Source organism: Polyergus mexicanus, unplaced genomic scaffold (genome assembly GCF_030449975.1).
Source record: "Polyergus mexicanus isolate NDT 795.1 unplaced genomic scaffold, iyPolMexi1.0 SCAF_13, whole genome shotgun sequence".
Classification (NCBI taxonomy): Eukaryota; Metazoa; Arthropoda; class Insecta; order Hymenoptera; family Formicidae; genus Polyergus; species Polyergus mexicanus.
Window position 1 is genome coordinate 3,250,565 of NW_027223333.1, and position 16,899 is coordinate 3,267,463.

The 16,899-nt window shown below is 28.3% G+C and overlaps 2 protein-coding genes and 1 long non-coding RNA gene across 11 annotated transcripts in view; all 3 read left to right on the plus strand.

The window, feature by feature from the left end:
• The first annotated feature begins 20 nt into the window (after positions 1–20).
• On the plus strand, positions 21–4,542 carry LOC138939080 (cytochrome P450 4C1-like). 2 transcript variants are annotated; one of them, XM_070306597.1, is made up of 11 exons: positions 21–214; positions 846–936; positions 1,507–1,692; positions 1,914–2,007; positions 2,492–2,594; positions 2,809–2,914; positions 3,158–3,264; positions 3,343–3,411; positions 3,603–3,771; positions 3,964–4,143; positions 4,209–4,542. In XM_070306597.1, the coding sequence occupies exons 1-11, from the start codon at positions 125–127 to the stop codon at positions 4,370–4,372; spliced, it is 1,359 nt and encodes a 452-aa protein (XP_070162698.1). In that variant the 5' UTR covers positions 21–124; the 3' UTR covers positions 4,373–4,542. The 2 variants fall into 2 exon arrangements, with proteins under 2 accessions (XP_070162698.1, XP_070162699.1); XM_070306598.1 differs by lacking the exon at positions 21–214 and adding an exon at positions 524–603.
• Positions 4,543–9,985: 5,443 nt separating this feature from the next.
• LOC138938495 (uncharacterized) lies at positions 9,986–10,521 on the plus strand. Its single transcript, XR_011447713.1, has 3 exons — positions 9,986–10,144; positions 10,227–10,329; positions 10,416–10,521. It is a non-coding gene; the product is annotated as an uncharacterized lncRNA (long non-coding RNA).
• A 645-nt stretch (positions 10,522–11,166) lies between these two features.
• Positions 11,167–16,899, plus strand: part of Mical (Molecule interacting with CasL) — a 44,555-nt gene continuing 38,822 nt past the window's right edge. For 5 of the 8 annotated variants that reach the window (XR_011447791.1, XM_070306551.1, XM_070306555.1 and 2 more), the window contains exons 1-2: positions 11,167–11,555; positions 16,277–16,604. Coding sequence is in view for 7 of the 8 variants with exons in the window: in XM_070306551.1 (XP_070162652.1) it covers positions 16,323–16,604 (282 nt within the window). In the remaining variant the exon portion in view is untranslated. The remainder of the gene's footprint in view (positions 11,556–16,276; positions 16,605–16,899) is intronic. The other 3 variants (XM_070306552.1, XM_070306553.1, XM_070306554.1) reach the window with 3 other exon arrangements.

A 16,899-nucleotide genomic window follows, 5' to 3' on the forward strand; every position in this document is an offset into this window, starting at 1 on the left:
GTAAAACAGTAAACTAAAGAAGATCAAGCTCAATTAAACGGTCAAGAACATCAAGAAACAATGTTTATCACTATATTATTATTATCCACGTTTATTTTATTGGCATATTATCATTACGTACATTATGGAAGAACTATGCGACTCCTTAATCTTTTACCGGGACCACTGGGTGATCCGATTATTGGCAATGCATTACAATTTCATATTTCAGCAGGCAAGTATAAAATTTCTAATTTATTTACATTAATTGGCAATCAACTCATTATTCATGCACACATACAAGCACAAGTTAAATTCATAAAACCTTGTGCTCTGGAACGTATATCTATCAAAAATATCCACATACAGATTACATATTTTAGTTCTTCTCTCAGCAATATCCATTTGCAAATCATTATCATAACTATTAATTATTTATTTTCAACGTATATGAGTAAAGATGCAACCAAATAATGATAAAATTAATTTTTGATATTTATAATATAATTTTCAGAAAAAATCTGGAAACTATTTTGTAGTCTATCTGACAACTATTATCCCATTTACAAATTGAGGATTATCTTCACAAATATTGTGCAAATCCGTCATCCAGATGATCTGGAGGTAATAAAAGAAATTCAATTTTCTGTAGATATTACAATTTAGTTAGATTTAAAAATCTTGCGATTCATAAAAAGATTATTGTTCGTAAAAAAAAGGTTCCTTAAAATGATAGAATAGAGAAAATATCGATACTTGATCGAAATTATATATTCGACATACGATTAATACATTATTTGTGTATCTAACATTGAGTGATATAATAAACTAATGTTTCGTTCTTAACATGTTTTTGATAATTTCAGACAATACTAAGTAGCACCAAGCACATCGAGAAAGGTAGTCTATATAACTTGTTACATCCTTGGCTTGGTACAGGTCTTCTCACGAGCACAGGTAACATAATGGCCTTAACATATGAGCGTACATACTTTATTATTATAGTTTTGTTTTCGATTTTTCATCACAAGAAATGAAATAAAATGTAAGAATTATATTTGAATATTATTTTTAACGATGAATTCTTACATAACTTAACTTTTTCGTTGTAAAAAGTAATAAATTTAAAAAAAAATCACAAATGAAATAATATTGAGAGATAATTTCACCGTGATACATATATTCTCAAGTAAATAAATGTAATAGATGTTTCAATTAAAGAATATATTCTATAACAATGAACATCATCACGCAACAGGCTTTTTAATAAATTATAGTTTATTTCGATCTACCAACCCATAAAATTTTAATTACAAAATAATGATTAAATTCAAGTTGATATTTGCACCTCCGTTTATCACAAAAATTTCATGAAAAGAAAGTTTAAAAAATTATAAAAATATTAATGTAATATAATAATATTATTTGAGAATTGCTCAATAAACATTAAACTAATAGAGAGAATAATCTTATATAATATTATTTGTATTTTATTGCATAATTTACGTTATTGCGTTTTTGTTTTAGGTGCTAAGTGGCATACACGACGAAAAATATTAACACCTACGTTCCATTTCAGTATATTGAATCAATTTGTTGATATCTTGATCAAGGAGGGCGATTGTATGACAAAATCTTTGAAAGACGTCGGAGGAACAGTTGTAAAAGATTTAATACCATTTATTAGCGAACATACGCTCAACGCCATATGCGGTAAAGTTTCTGCAAAATTCTTATTGTCCTAAGTTATGTACGGGGTTGTCATTCTAAATGATATGATTGGTTAAGATTAGAAGATAATTTGCTCCTATACAAAGTATCGATGCTGCAGGAAGAATAGAAAATATTCGATTTTTTATACTCAAAACTATTCATGAAATATTCAGTTTTGACAATTTTCGACTGTGTATCTTATATAATAAATGCACTTGTAGAAACTGCCATGGGCATCTCTCTGCAAAAATTTGGTGAGTTCGAGCAACAGTATCGAAATGCGACTCACGACATAATCGAATTGGTGGTTTATAGGTAACTTATTACGTAGTAAATAATTGTGTAACATTTATATGATCCTTCCAGTTATGATTGTGATATTGCCATACACTTTGAAAAAAATATAATTATTGTTATATAACCATATGAAGGTAAACAATTAGTGTAAGACGTCATTTCGTTAAATGTTTTATTTTTAAATAAAAATTGTTTGCAATTTTTAAAATGTTGAAAATATTAAAATTGTTAGAATATTAAAATATTAAATAAAATAAATTGCGCAATAAAATTTGAAGAGAAATTATCTATAATTAAAAAATCTATAATTAAAACAAAGATATTATGTTTTTTGAATTTTTTAAATACCACACATAATTAAAAAAATTTTTTTTACCTATATTCTTTACAATCTATAAGATTACTTAAAGATTACTCTCAGATTTTATGACGGCTTTAAATAAGGTTTTTACAAAATTATATCATTTTTGAAATTATATAGTGTTTTTGAATTATGGTTTAGAACATTCAGGCCTTGGTTCTATAACGATTTGTTATTCTCATTATCGCCACAAGGAAGAAAGCAAAAAAAAATCTTGAGAATATTGCATGGATTTACGGAAAAAGTACGCTATAAATTATATAATATTTTAAATCGTCTCCACTCTCTTTTTTTTTATATAAAATTATACTAAATCTGGTAATCTTCGAATCGGAAGATTACGTGATTAATCGTAAATGTTAATAACACATCATGCTATTAATATTTATGGTATAGTACGATGTGATATTATTATTTAATAGAAAAATCTAAAAATTTAATATTTTATTCATATGTAGATCATCGCGGAAAGAAAACTTTATCACGAACACACCAATGATCGATACTTAAAAAACCTTGAAAATGACAAAGAGACGGAGATACATGATGTCGAAGTATTTGGAGGTACATAAGAAATCACAGCTTCTATTTTAGTTTGTTGACGCAATCTAAAATATTTAAAATTATGCTTGTAATATTTATTCTAAATGCATAATATCACACGTAACGCAACATATGTTTGCCGTAAAATTAAATCATTATTATTTCTTATAGAAAATCTGGATTTGTTAAACCAGTATAATGTCATATAATTAAAGCGTAACATACAAAAATAAGATCGACGCTAATGTGCTTTTTTATTTCTAGTTAAGAAAAAGCGGCTAGCTATGTTGGATCTCTTAATAGCAGCATCTCGAGACAACTTTTTAACTGATTTGGACATCAGAGAAGAAGTCGATACTTTTATGTTTGAGGTATATATTTATAATCTTCTTGTTTTATTTTTGGTACACATTATGTAAGCTCGTTTAATGATATGACGATGATTACAGGGTCACGATACAACAGCGATGGGTATAACCTTTGCTTTATTACTATTAGCTGAACACAAAGATATCCAGGTACATTTTTTCAGTATATTGCGATATATTTTTTAAATTGCGATTTTTATTCAAATTACTTAATACAAGTATCAAACTTTTATTGGAATTTATTATTATTTTTTTGTTTATTAAATTTTTTTGTATTCATGTATATAAAAAATAGAATATATATATTAAGAAATACATTTTAATTATTATCGATGACATAGGAAAGTGTGAGGGTTGAAGTCGATAACACGATGCAGGAGAACGGAGGGAAACTTACAATGCGATCGTTGCAAAATTTACCAGTACTAGATAGATGTTTAAAGGAAGCGCTACGTTTATATCCCAGCGTATCTTTCATATTACGAAACGTTGAAGAGGATGTAAAATTACGTAATAATTAATCACTTTTTTTGCATATATCTTTGAATATGTCATTTTACGAAGTATATATATTTTCAAATGTAAAATAAGTTCAATTGCTTTAATGTTCAAAGAATACAATATTATGTATATTTTATTTCTCAAAAGGACTCTTATTTTTATAAATTTTAATATTTTGTAATTTTATAATACGCTTTTCAGATTCATATGTTATACCTGCTGGAACGATTTTATATCTTAATATCTACGGAGTTCATAGAGATCCCAATTTTTGGTCAAATCCAGAAATATTTGATCCGGATAGATTTTTGTCCGAGAAGATAAAGAATCGTCATCCTTATTCCTATTTGCCGTTCAGTGCAGGACCAAGGAATTGCATAGGTAAATTGCTCGCGATTTATATTTCTTCTTATGCCGATTGTTCTTGATAAGATTTTGAATTGTAGGTCAACGATTCGGTCTGCTGGAGTTGAAAGCTATGATAGCTCCTTTGGTGCACAATTTTTATTTGGAGCCCGTTGATTATTTAAAGGATGTTCGGTTGACCGCCGATATTATAATTCGTCCTTCTCATCCGGTTCATATAAAATTCATTCCAATCAACCGTTAACAACCGTTTAGAATTAACACAAATACCACACGAGTGTAAGAAATTGATGAAAATGTTTTATAGGATAAAAAATGATCCAATATGTGATTGTGTGAATATTTTACATTAAATATGTTTTATTTCTATTTTATTAGTTTCGAATAAAGGTATTGTGGAATAGTGCAAGTAAAGTGATTTCTTTTAATCGATGTTATATTAAGCATGCTGCAATATCATAATTAAATTTGCTAATAATTTGCTGGTATAATATGTTTTTCTTTTTTCATCTTTCGGTGTATATGTATGAAATTTGATGTTCTGTCCTTCCATTCTTTATTCAACATATCATAATCATTTTTATTATATCATAATATTACCACATTTTCTTCATGGTATTTAATATTGAATTTATTTTCAACGCTTTGCTCTATTAATTCAACAAATTCTGCATCATCATTTATGTTGCCATGCAATACCAATTCTAGTGGCTTCTATTCTTTTTCTTGCTTTTCTGTATTTATCTTCTTTCTTATCTCCTTACTTATATCCATATTAAAATTGCCTTGATCTTTCTCCGCTTCCATCAACAGTGAAAATATATTCTTAATTTCTAATTTCTATGTAGATTTCTTGCTCATTTGGCTTCCTATGTCTTCGTTTAACCACTATATTTTCTTTATTCTTTTCTGTTTTGATTATTACTGTTGTACACTACTGTTGTTAACTATTATACTATTGTGTATTGCAATTAGATACTTGTTGTTCATCACTTCCTGCATTTTTAAAGTTGGTAATCTCAATCATATAGTTTTTAATATTCCTTTTGTAAATATTTTCTGAACATCCTTTCTCTCAGAATTATTATATTTCAAGTAAGTAATGGATATAAGTGTTATTGCATTCTATTTATCAACACTTTTCGTGTATTTTCCTACTTATGTCAGTAGTACGTGTTTGCCGACTTGGAACGAGAATGGAACGAGAATTGTACATTACAACTCACACAACACACATATGTAATATTGCAGTATTATTACAGTGATATTACAATATTACAGTAATATTAGAATAAAAATGAAATATTACGGAAATATTACTGAGATATTACATTTCGATATATCACAATGTAATATTTTGTAATATTTATATCATACCCAGACAGCACAAGGATGTCCTTAGGACGTCCAAAGGGCATCCAGGACATAAATGTAGGATATCCTCAGGATATCCCATTGTAATCCTTAGATCTCCTTTGGATGTCCTGAGGAAGAGTAAATGATAGCCGTATATTAACCTCTGGAGAATCCAGGGAGATCCTGTGGAACATCCTAAGGATTTTTATAGGATATGTTAGGGATATTTTTCGTATGTTTCAAGGAGCAAATTTTAAAATTTAAATATAAATTAAAATTATGTTTTGTTATTTACTGCCAATATTAAAAATCTAATATTAAAAATAGTTCACCGTTCTTTAATATTTGAGGCTTTCATGCTGTACATGAATATTTTAGGTTTGGCTCCCGGGTTTGAGTTGTGTAATATTTTCTAAACAATCCAATATCTGAATTCCCTATGTTGGGATTGCATCAGAAATTGAACTGATAGAAAATAATTACATTTGTAATTTCCTGTCAGTTGCTCTTTGCAAGCTTTATATAATTTTCATGACCAAATCTCAAATACGAGTTCGCGTGTCGCATAGCGGTAAACAAACAAACTAGCGGTTGAATACTACTGTTTGTAAAGTTTTTGGAATGTTGCGAACAGTAACATTTCTCATAAAATATTAAATAAATAATAATTTTGGATATATGAAAATGTGCGCATCAAATTCAATTATTAATATTAAACGGAATTAATGTTAACAATTAATTGTACATGTATATGTCCTCTGGAAATCCAAAAGACATCCAATATAATAGACAGGGCAGATATATCCTACAGACATCCAGGGGTTATCCAGTAGACATTTATAGGACATTAATACTTATTATAATACTTAAGATTTCTAAATTATATTAAATAGCCGACACAACTAAAAATAATTATGCATATTAAATTTTTATAAATATATTTATAATAATATCTTAAAACATCCTACAAATGTCCTGAACCGTCCTGGACATATTCAGGATGATCCTGAGGATGTTTTGTGCTGTCTGGGAATTAGCAAAAAGAAGAAAAACAGAGATGGTGTTAACGGTATTTTAGTATTCTAGAAGTTTCTATATGTTTTTTGCGAAAGATCGAGCCTGCTGTTATTGTCGATGATTATTTAAAATTGAAGGTTGTTATTTGTATTTAATTGTGATTTTGGCCCTCCCGAGTGACCGTTGCGTGGCCCGCTGGCCCGCATCGATAAGCACGAGCGATGCCGCGGGCCCTGGCGTGATTTGCTGAGCGCCGCTGGCTAAGCGCGCTCTGATTTGCGGCGAGTCATGCGCCGCGCGAGATGGCCGCTAACGCGCCAATTTTCGAGCGCGATTAAGCTGCGCTTTATTGCTCGTTACAGCTGATTATGATCTTTTGTTATTTCGGTTTCGAACAATTATTTATATAAATAAAATTTTAATTTTTATGAATTATATTATTTATAGATAATAATTTTTTAATATGCAAAATGCTTCTAATCTAATAGATAAACTTAGAGAATATATAAGAGAATATACATCCAAGAGAGACGAGAAGAAACTCGTTGTAATTGCGTAAATTCACAATCTTTTTTCTTATCTCTCTTGGATGTCTTTATATATTTTCAAAGTTTATTAAATTTGAAGCGTTTTGCATATTCCCATACAGCACAGAACATTGCAATTACATTGCAGTAATATTACAATCTTGCAAGTTGCAATGTAATATTGTTGAGACATTATTGGAACATATATTGGGTTGAGTAAAAAGTCATTGCGTATTTTTTGTATGTTTTTCAAAGTCATTTATTTATATAAAGAACAAAGATCAATCAATGATATATTTTCCGTTTTGTTCGATGATCTTTTGCCATCTTTCGGTGAGCTTCATAATTCCCCGTTCGTAGAAGGACCTGTCTTTATTGGCGAAAAACTGAACAAGGTGCTGATTTCCCACTCGGCATGTAATATTGCTGAAATACTGTAATGTTCAGAAATGGTACAGAAATATTCCATTAACATTTCAGTTGTAACTTTGCATCCGAAATATTTCAGGAATGTACTTGCATCATGTTTTTTAAAATATTGTATTTGCAATATTTCTGAAATCTTTCAAAAAGATAAAAAAGTTTGCTTTAATATTTGTATGTTTCTGTAATATTGCAGAAGAAATATTGCAGATGCAATGATTTAGAAACATTTCTGATACATGATGAAAGTAATATTACATTTACGTTGCGCACGTTATATTTCTGAATGTTTCAGATGCAACATTGCATTTGTAATATTTCTGAAAATTTGCTGACAGATTTTAGAAACTTATAAAAAATTAGATATTATAATCGCATTTGAAATTTCTAGAATATGATATAATTATAAAATGCTGCATTAATGAAGAATTGTCAAAATTTTATTAAAAAGTAATTATAGTCATAAAAACACAATTAGATTATTAAAATATAGTGATGCGAGACACTGATGGTCCAAGAGATTCCGGTTTATGGTATATATATATATATATATATATATGTATTCATGAAAATTTGAGTGTAAGAATTGTTTGGTTAATAGATGCGTAATTAAATTTATGTGTATATATTTATTTACAGATGATTACTCAAGCGCGAAAGACATTCTACAAATTATTCAAGTAGCATCTGATCAAGAATTATCTGAATTAGATGAAACTAAGTTGAAAAAATCAAGATCAAAGCGTCACAAGAAAAAATATCAATCTACAGATGATGCCTCCACTTTAAATGACGAAAATGACAACGGTGCTAAAACTAGGAAAAAAGTCAAAAAAGCTTCTCATGATAAATTGCCATTAAAACCAGCAAACTTTCAGTCTCTTTTGAAATGTACTAAAACTACAAATAAATCTCAAGGTGAGATAATTTCAGAAAAATTTTATCATAACGCATTCAATAATTTTAAAATAAACACTTTAAAGTTTTTCGCTTTAGTATTGGTTGCTTTAATTGAATAAAACGAAATATTTGTGATAAATTAAAAATTTTTTTACTTTACAATTTCTTACTAATATTAAGGATTACAAATTTCAACATTTAAATATATTAAAATGCCTTAAGTTTCTTTTTTTGTAATGCATTCATCATATATTGCTTTTACAGATGCTACAAAAACTCGGATAAATGTCGAAAAGAAAACAGTAGCTGATAGTCAATTTAGTAGAAGTTCTTCATTAACATTACTTGCAAACTATGATAACAATGATAATCAAAGCTGTTCAACAGTACATGAAAAGAGTCTATTGAAACCAGTTGTAGATTTAACTAGTATTTCTAAGATTGAACAAATACTTTCAAGTCTTGTAGGTAAATATCATGTATATTGTGTTATTGCATCAGTTCTAAAAATTTTTTTGATTAGTTGATTTTGTAATTATTTGATGTAATTTTTTTTTATTTCAGAATTTAGCAAGGATATAATTGGCAAAATAAACAAACTCACAAGTTCAATTGAAGACTTGAATAAAAGAATACAGATAGTTGAAAATATCTTAAATACAGGAAGAGATAAACTACCCAGACAGCACAAAACATCCTCAGGATCATCCTGAATATGTCCAGGACGGTTCAGGACATTTGTAGGATGTTTTAAGATATTATTATAAATATATTTATAAAAATTTAATATGCATACATAATTATTTTTAGTTGTGTCGGCTATTTAATATAATTTAGAAATCTTAAGTATTATAATAAGTATTAATGTCCTATAAATGTCCACTGGATAACCCCTGGATGTCTGTAGGATATATCTGCCCTGTCTATTATATTGGATGTCTTTTGGATTTCCAGAGGACATATACATGTGCAATTAATTGTTAACATTAATTTCGTTTAATATTAATAATTGAATTTGATGCGCACATTTTCATATATCCAAAATTATTATTTATTTAATATTTCATGAGAAATGTTACTGTTCGCAACATTCCAAAAACTTTACAAACCATAGTATTCAACCGCTAGTTCGTTTGTTTACCGCTATGCGACACGCGAACTCGTATTTGAGATTTGGTCATGAGAATTATATAGGGCTTGCAAAGAGCAACTGACAAAAAATTATAAATGTAATTATTTTCTATTAGTTCAATCTCTGATGCAATCCCAACATAGGGAATTCAAATATTGGATTGTTTAGAAAATATTACACAACTCAAACCTGGGAGCCAAACCTAAAATATTCATGTACAGCACGAAAGCCTTAAATATTAAAGAACGGTGAACTATTTTTAATATTAGATTTTTAATATTGGCAGTAAATAACAAAACATAATTTTAATTCATATTTAAATTTTTAAATTTGCTCCTTGAAACATACGAAAAATATCCCTAACATATCCTATAAAAAACCTTAGGATGTTCCACAGGATCTCCCTAGATTCTCCAGAGGTTAATATACGGCTATCATTTACTCTTCCTCGGGACTCGGGACATCCAGAGGAGATCTGAGGATTACAATGGGATATCCTGAGGATATCCTACATATATGTCCTGGATGCCCTTTGGACGTCCTAAGGACATCCTTGTGCTGTCTGGGTAATAAATGAAAATTCGATAACTGACGAAATTGAAGATTTTATCCCATTGCAAACGGTTGACAAATTTAATGAGTTTGACAATAAATTAAATGAGTAAGTTTTTATGATAATGATGTCAATTATATATAGTATATAAGTGTGTACAATTTAATTTATAATCAATTACAACTTTTAGAAGCTGCTCATCTTCATCGTAGTAATGTTGAGGAGAATAATGTGCAACATAAAAGTATTGCACCTTGGTTAGCTCAAGCAAATTTACGTTTATCCAGAGAAAAGTAATAATACTAATTTTATATAAAAGCTGTACTGTATAAGTAGTATTAAAATTTGTATAATGTATTAAAATATATATATTTTTCAGAACTAAAAAGGCAAAAAAAGAAGCATCACAAAATTACAGTGATGATGGAACTACGTCTAGAGACGAGGAGCAGACATAATTATTTTAAGCAACCTCTTTTATTAAGGAATGTAATTTAAAAAAAAATAAAAAAATTTTAGGAAACCATGACAAAATAGAAGTGTTCAATTTTTATATATAATATATTGCAGAAACACTTCGGAAATATTTCATTCAAGGAATTGCAGATACATTTCAGATATATTACTGCAATATAATAGACATTTTGAAATAAATATAAAATGGAAGCGTTTGATTTTTTACATGCATTTTTATGATAATGTAAATCTCTGGTAAACGACTTCTGAGATATATCTCAGAAATATGTCTAATACATTAATATTGATTATATTAATAGAAGTCGTTCGCGCGATGTTTTAAACTGTGTGCTAATACAAAAGTGACATTTTTATATGATTTTTACTTTAAATAACGATTTTGCAAACTATAAAATATTACAAGATCAATATTAATCCCTTCTTTTTTATATATAATATTTACTTTTACGAATTTGTTTTATAAATTTTGCATTCACTTAACCAAAGCAGCTCACTGAGAGAGCGCAATTGTCAAAGCTGTCGAAAGCATGGCGCGCATTTTTCGAAACCCGGAAGTGTCCCTCGAATGGCGGGCGACCAATCCGCAGCCTGTTGACCTGTTGTCCGATCCCTTACTAGAGTATCTCTATTCATAGTTTGCTCGTCATTGTCTGTCGACGGAATCTCCTCGGAGTGGTCATTTCACAGTCTCATCAGCAGCCTTCGGTATGTGTCAGTCGAACTGATATAAAAGGAAATGGACGATAGTGGGTGTGTAGTGCTCATTTATGCGGTGAGTTGCATGCAATGATCAATCGAGATAGATCGGTCAGCATCATGTGAATGATGATATCCCATCGGTATTCCCATGGTGCGTGAATGTTACACTTGCCCACCCCGTTCCATGACCCCGTTCTTCAACTCTTCTTGTCATGTGTGTTTTGTGCGAATCGTAAATAGGAAGAAGTCCTGCAGAAGTCTACAAAATTGCTGCGAGAGAGCATAGTCTTGTAACACCATCAGTCATACAATTATACGCAGCGTGACGCAGCCTTTCATATACGTACGTATGCATAGCATGCACACGCACACGCACACCCACACACACACACACACACACAAAATACGCTTCAATTCAAATTTTGGTAAAGGAAAAATCGTCTTAGAATCGTATCAGGAATACGTCATTTTAAGGATGGAAGGTTGTTCTGAAACACCCTGTATATATTCATGTATGTTGTTATATGACATTAATTTATGATATCAATTTATGTGCATTAAATAAATTTATGCATGTGTATGCGCGTTTATATAAATACGAATATTATATATATATATATAATTATATAAGATATCTCACAAATGTATGTACGTTTGGATATCTTTTTAACAATGGATTTTTGGCAAGGATATCAAGGCATAAATTATTTTTGAAATATAAAACGAATAAAATAGAAACGCGAATTAAATTTTAAGATGTGTGTCACGTGGATAATAAAATTTCATTATTCAATTAATACCAAATAAATGTAATCACAATTAATATCAGATAGAGATATTTAACAGTACATTATCTAACATTAGAAATATCTAAATACTAATGTCAGATAAAATTTTAATTCAGGACTTAATCATAAAGATAAAAATTGAAATGTTGCGATAAATGACAATCTCCGTAGTTTTACTAGAGAAAAATTGGATAATTCCAAATTAGGCAAAGAAATTGTTATTAAAAAGTTATTCCAAATTTTTTCTAAACATATATAATATAAAGTTATATGCGTCCTATTTAAATTTTTTTTTTTTTTTAATGATTTTCATATTAAAGTGATTTTGAAAAAAACATGATGGTTATTCGAAATAATGTATTAAAATTATTTTCAAGAGGTACATCTTATTATGATAACATTAACATTTTGAAATTGTTTGCGAGATGTGAACCACCCCTATTTTTCTAAGATTGTGTCGTATCTCCACTAAAAAAAAAAAAATGATAAAGAATTATAGATTATTTTATATCGCAATTAAAAGTGACACAGAAAATTTCACAGCAATTCACAACACAGATTAAAAATTTTTCCAATAAAAAAAAAAGAAATTTTTGTATGCCGCTCATATAGGAATATAACATGCAATAAAAAGAATACGCCGATAAAAATTTTACATTTTTTGTGAAAGTACTTTAAACGATCAAGATGATTTATGCAAAGAATTTTATCACGATTTGCAGATTAATTTTCTTGTAAATTATAATTTTTCAAAGGCATATTTTATGTCCAAAAGTTCTTCAATTCAAAATTTTTTAGATTTTACTTTCTATTGAGCATATTATAAAAATCGGAAATGATAGCAAATAATGTAAGTAAACTATAAAAAAATGTTTTATTAAGTCAAAAATATATTGTTCTTTAATTGTTTTATTTATATATACATCATTTATTTGTATTTGGGTTGTATCTATAAATATTAATATTTTCAATTTTATCAATTTTTGCACTGTACAATTTATATTTTTTTACATTTTATGCGCATGTTTCGAGATTTATTCTAATAATATAAAATATCTCTTAAAGTTCTCTTCTCTCGATGGCTTTATTTTAATACTCATATGCACAATTTCTTTCTTGATACTTTTATTCTGATACTTATACGCACGGTATAAGATGGAATGATTAATATACAGAGTACATATATAATTGAAATAAAAAAATATGTCTATGCAAAAAAAATGGGTTATTAACTGATTGATCTTTTTATTTCATAAAAAATATTAAAATAAAAATATTAAAATTCTTGAAAAAAGTAAAATAATTTTAGGGAGGGGACTTTATATTTTATAGCTCTTCTATAGCAACGTTTCGCTTGGCGATCGCAACATTTTCGAGTATTATCTATATCTTTATTTAACTGTCGATGAATAACGAGGATGGAATGATCCTACGAGCATTGCGATCGCCAAATGGAACATAGCCTTATAAGAGTCACGACACAAGATAGCCACTTTTGATTGGTCCGCCATTTTTTGTCAACTCCCACTTACATTTGGATTCTGATCATTTTGCGTCATTTTTAAATTTGGACACAGAGTCAAAAAAATATTTTAAAGATATTAAAAAATAGCTTTTTTTTTATATTGAATTAAATAAAAATAAAAGAATTCTTTGTGTTATTTAATATTTTTCTCAATTTACATGCGAATAAATTAAACAAAATTCAAGCAAGAAAAGAAATAAGTAAAAATGTTTTAAAAATATTATTTATATTTCCAAAATTTAAACTATGCACATAACCGTTGATTTATTATCACATATCTTTTTACAATTTTTACATAATTGATGGCAATCTAAAGTATGATTTGCAAAATGGAGCAACTCATTCAACCATTTTTACAATGACTTTTATTAGTGAGCGCATCATAGTGCATTAAATTAGAGAGTAAGATATTGTCACGATCGTTATTAGAGAATCTCTAATATAAGCCATTTAGATTTTCCTAATTCTTCTAATTTTTTTCATTCTCGATATAGCTCGATAATGGCTGGATGAATACATTTTGATTAAGAGAGAGATTGCAATTTTCAATACCTTTTCCATCTTTCTTTTCTTTTTTTCTTTTTTTTTCTATTTTATTCTCCTCTTATTTTTTTCTAACGACTTTTAAAATAAAGTCTGGGATCATGATATCAAAATTTTTGATATTATTTTATTATTTTATGACAATTTTTTTTTAGTAGTTTTAAAATTACAAGAGAAATGAGATAATAAATGAATAAAGCACTGGAAATTTCAAACGAATATTCGAGATTGCAGTTTTTGATGTAATAGTGTTATGTTGGGCGATGATACAGTAGATATATTTCATATCATAGTCACGAATTAGTTGATTCATTCTCATGGTAAACTACGTATTGACAATATATATTTTGTCACATGCTATTTTTTCATGACACATGATACTAAATATTTTTATTGTCAACAATTAATTATCTACACTACATTAGTCATTGCTCCTTTTTTCCAAGTGCATTGTTAAGAAATTCTTGGTTTATTATGCATTATATCTTCAAAAAGAAGAATGATGAAAGCAATCTTAAAATAAAATTTCTAAAATTTCAATAAAAGCAATTGTGCTTGGGTATAATAAAATATCTATTCAATTTTATTGAACATCCCATCACTTTATCGAACATATCAATGATCTAATTAAATTTTAAGATGTGATAATCTCTCAAAATGTTTCTTCTTTAATTCTATTAATTTATTTGGTGTGCGAAATTAAATTACTATAACAATACAAATTTTTATAATAATTTATGCTCTTGTTACAAATTATAAATGTAATTATACAGTTAGATATATATAATTTTCCGGATATATTCTTGTGTATTTTCTTCATTTCTTCTTTCTTAACCTCTTTTTTTCTCTCGCACTTTCCATCTCACTATACGGAAATAACAGAAAAATCCAGCTTAGAATTTCAGGAGATATTAATGAGCTTATTACTAAAGCTGGTGATCTGCTTCGAAGGCTTCGATATTCGAAGCTTCGGCACTAAAATCTTCGAAGCTTCGAACCTTTGAAACTTCGATATTTTAATCTTCGAAGCTTCGAAGAATCAAGATTATACAATTGTTAATTTAATATAGTAATAATACCGTGATCACTATGAGAAGGTACACATTTATAAAATTATATAATAAAATCTGAATAAAATTTCTAATGATGCAATAATTAATGTTGCAATAATTAATATTAAGTAATTACATATTTTTGAGGATATATAATAATAAATTCCTTTTATGGTATGTACAATATTTTTAGCGTTTTCTGAATTAATTCGTCGCGAAAATTAGATTTTCGCACAAATATATTCTTCGAAGCTTTTTTCGAAGCTTCGAAGTTTGAAGAGATTCAAAAGTTCGAAGTTAACTTCGAAATTGTCAAAAGTAACAGCCCTACTTATTTCTTCCGAAAATTCACTGCAAAAGTTTTCGCATTTCCTCGGCGAAACGTGAGAGCAAATGCATGAGACGGGCTACAAAGTTATCAGACCGCAAGTTCAACGAACTAAAGAAGAAGAACGCGCGGGGGCTATCGGTACCTTCAATGCAAAGTACATAGTTGCTCGTAAAGAATGCGATAATAAGTGAGAGTTAATAGAATTATAATGGAGCGGATTAATTCGCGTTTAAGTAAAAAATGAAAAAATGTAAGTTCCTCTGTTTATCTCGATCTTTCCTTATTCCGCTTTTTTTTTTGTTAACAATAAATTTTTTTATGATATGAAATATTAATACGCATAAAAATGAAGCGAATGTTTTTGAAGAGTAAAGTTTTCTTTTTTTCGCACTTTATCGTCAGAACTCGTATCAATTGCATTATATTGAAATCCTGAGAATGGAGAGTATGCTAACTTTGAAATGCAAAGCAATTTTTGATTTATTTTGCGACTAGAAATGATTATATATTTATTGTCCACGAATATGTGTATTAACATACAATAAAGATGCTCCAGTTGGCCTACATATATTCAATGATGCAATTTTTTAAATTAAGTGATGCATTAATTGTGAAGATTATATAATTCTAATTGTAAAAAATGTATTCTTATTTCCTCTTAAACATTGTTTATTCAATTAATGGATTTTTTCTGTCAAGACACATGAAAACATTTTATACTTATTATAATTTATAGTGTTATAATTTTATATTCATATATACGTACTGCATATGCACTTAAGTTATGAAAAGTTAAATAAAAAATAAACAAAACTTTTTTTGTAGATAATGAAGAACTGATGAATTATCACGAAACTGAAAGCCAAAGACGATGGATCCAATCAATAAGAAACAGGCAATCAACTCACCGGAAGTGGCGTTGGCCAGCGAGGTGTTCGATCAGTTTTGTAATGCCACTACATTGAAATCTATTCTTGGCCATTACAGACAGTTGTGCGAATTACTAAAAGTTCGACCGAACAACATTAATCAGTTTTATCCAAAATTGAAGGCGAAGCTACGATCATGGAAGGCACAAGCGCTATGGAAGAAGTTTGATCAACGAGCTAATCACAAATGTTATAATCGTGGTAAAGCATGCCCGAACACAAGGGTGAGTTTATTTATCAATTTTCACTTTTTTATTATTAATTTTCACATTTCAAATTGTTTTCTTTTTATGAGTAATATTTCAAAAGTGAAATATATTTTTTAAAAGTTCTCTCTGTTAGCCATATTGGATAGAATTATTTTTTTTATAAGAAGATATTTTATTTGAATAATAGAACATTAAATGATAAAAAATATAAAAATTTATATATAATAAAAGTTCCGAACGAAGGTCTTATTGTATTTTATATTGATTCATACTTGTTAATTTTATTCACAATCAATATAATATTATATTA

Bases quoted from the DNA above. Each gene is read 5' to 3' on its own strand.
- LOC138939080 (XM_070306597.1), top strand. From the start codon at position 125: ATGGAAGAACTATGCGACTCCTTAATCTTTTACCGGGACCACTGGGTG. The intron at 3,772-3,963 runs GTAATAATTAAT...TACGCTTTTCAG, and splicing joins TGAAGAGGATGTAAAATTAC to ATTCATATGTTATACCTGCT. The intron at 4,144-4,208 runs GTAAATTGCTCG...TTTGAATTGTAG, and splicing joins AGGACCAAGGAATTGCATAG to GTCAACGATTCGGTCTGCTG.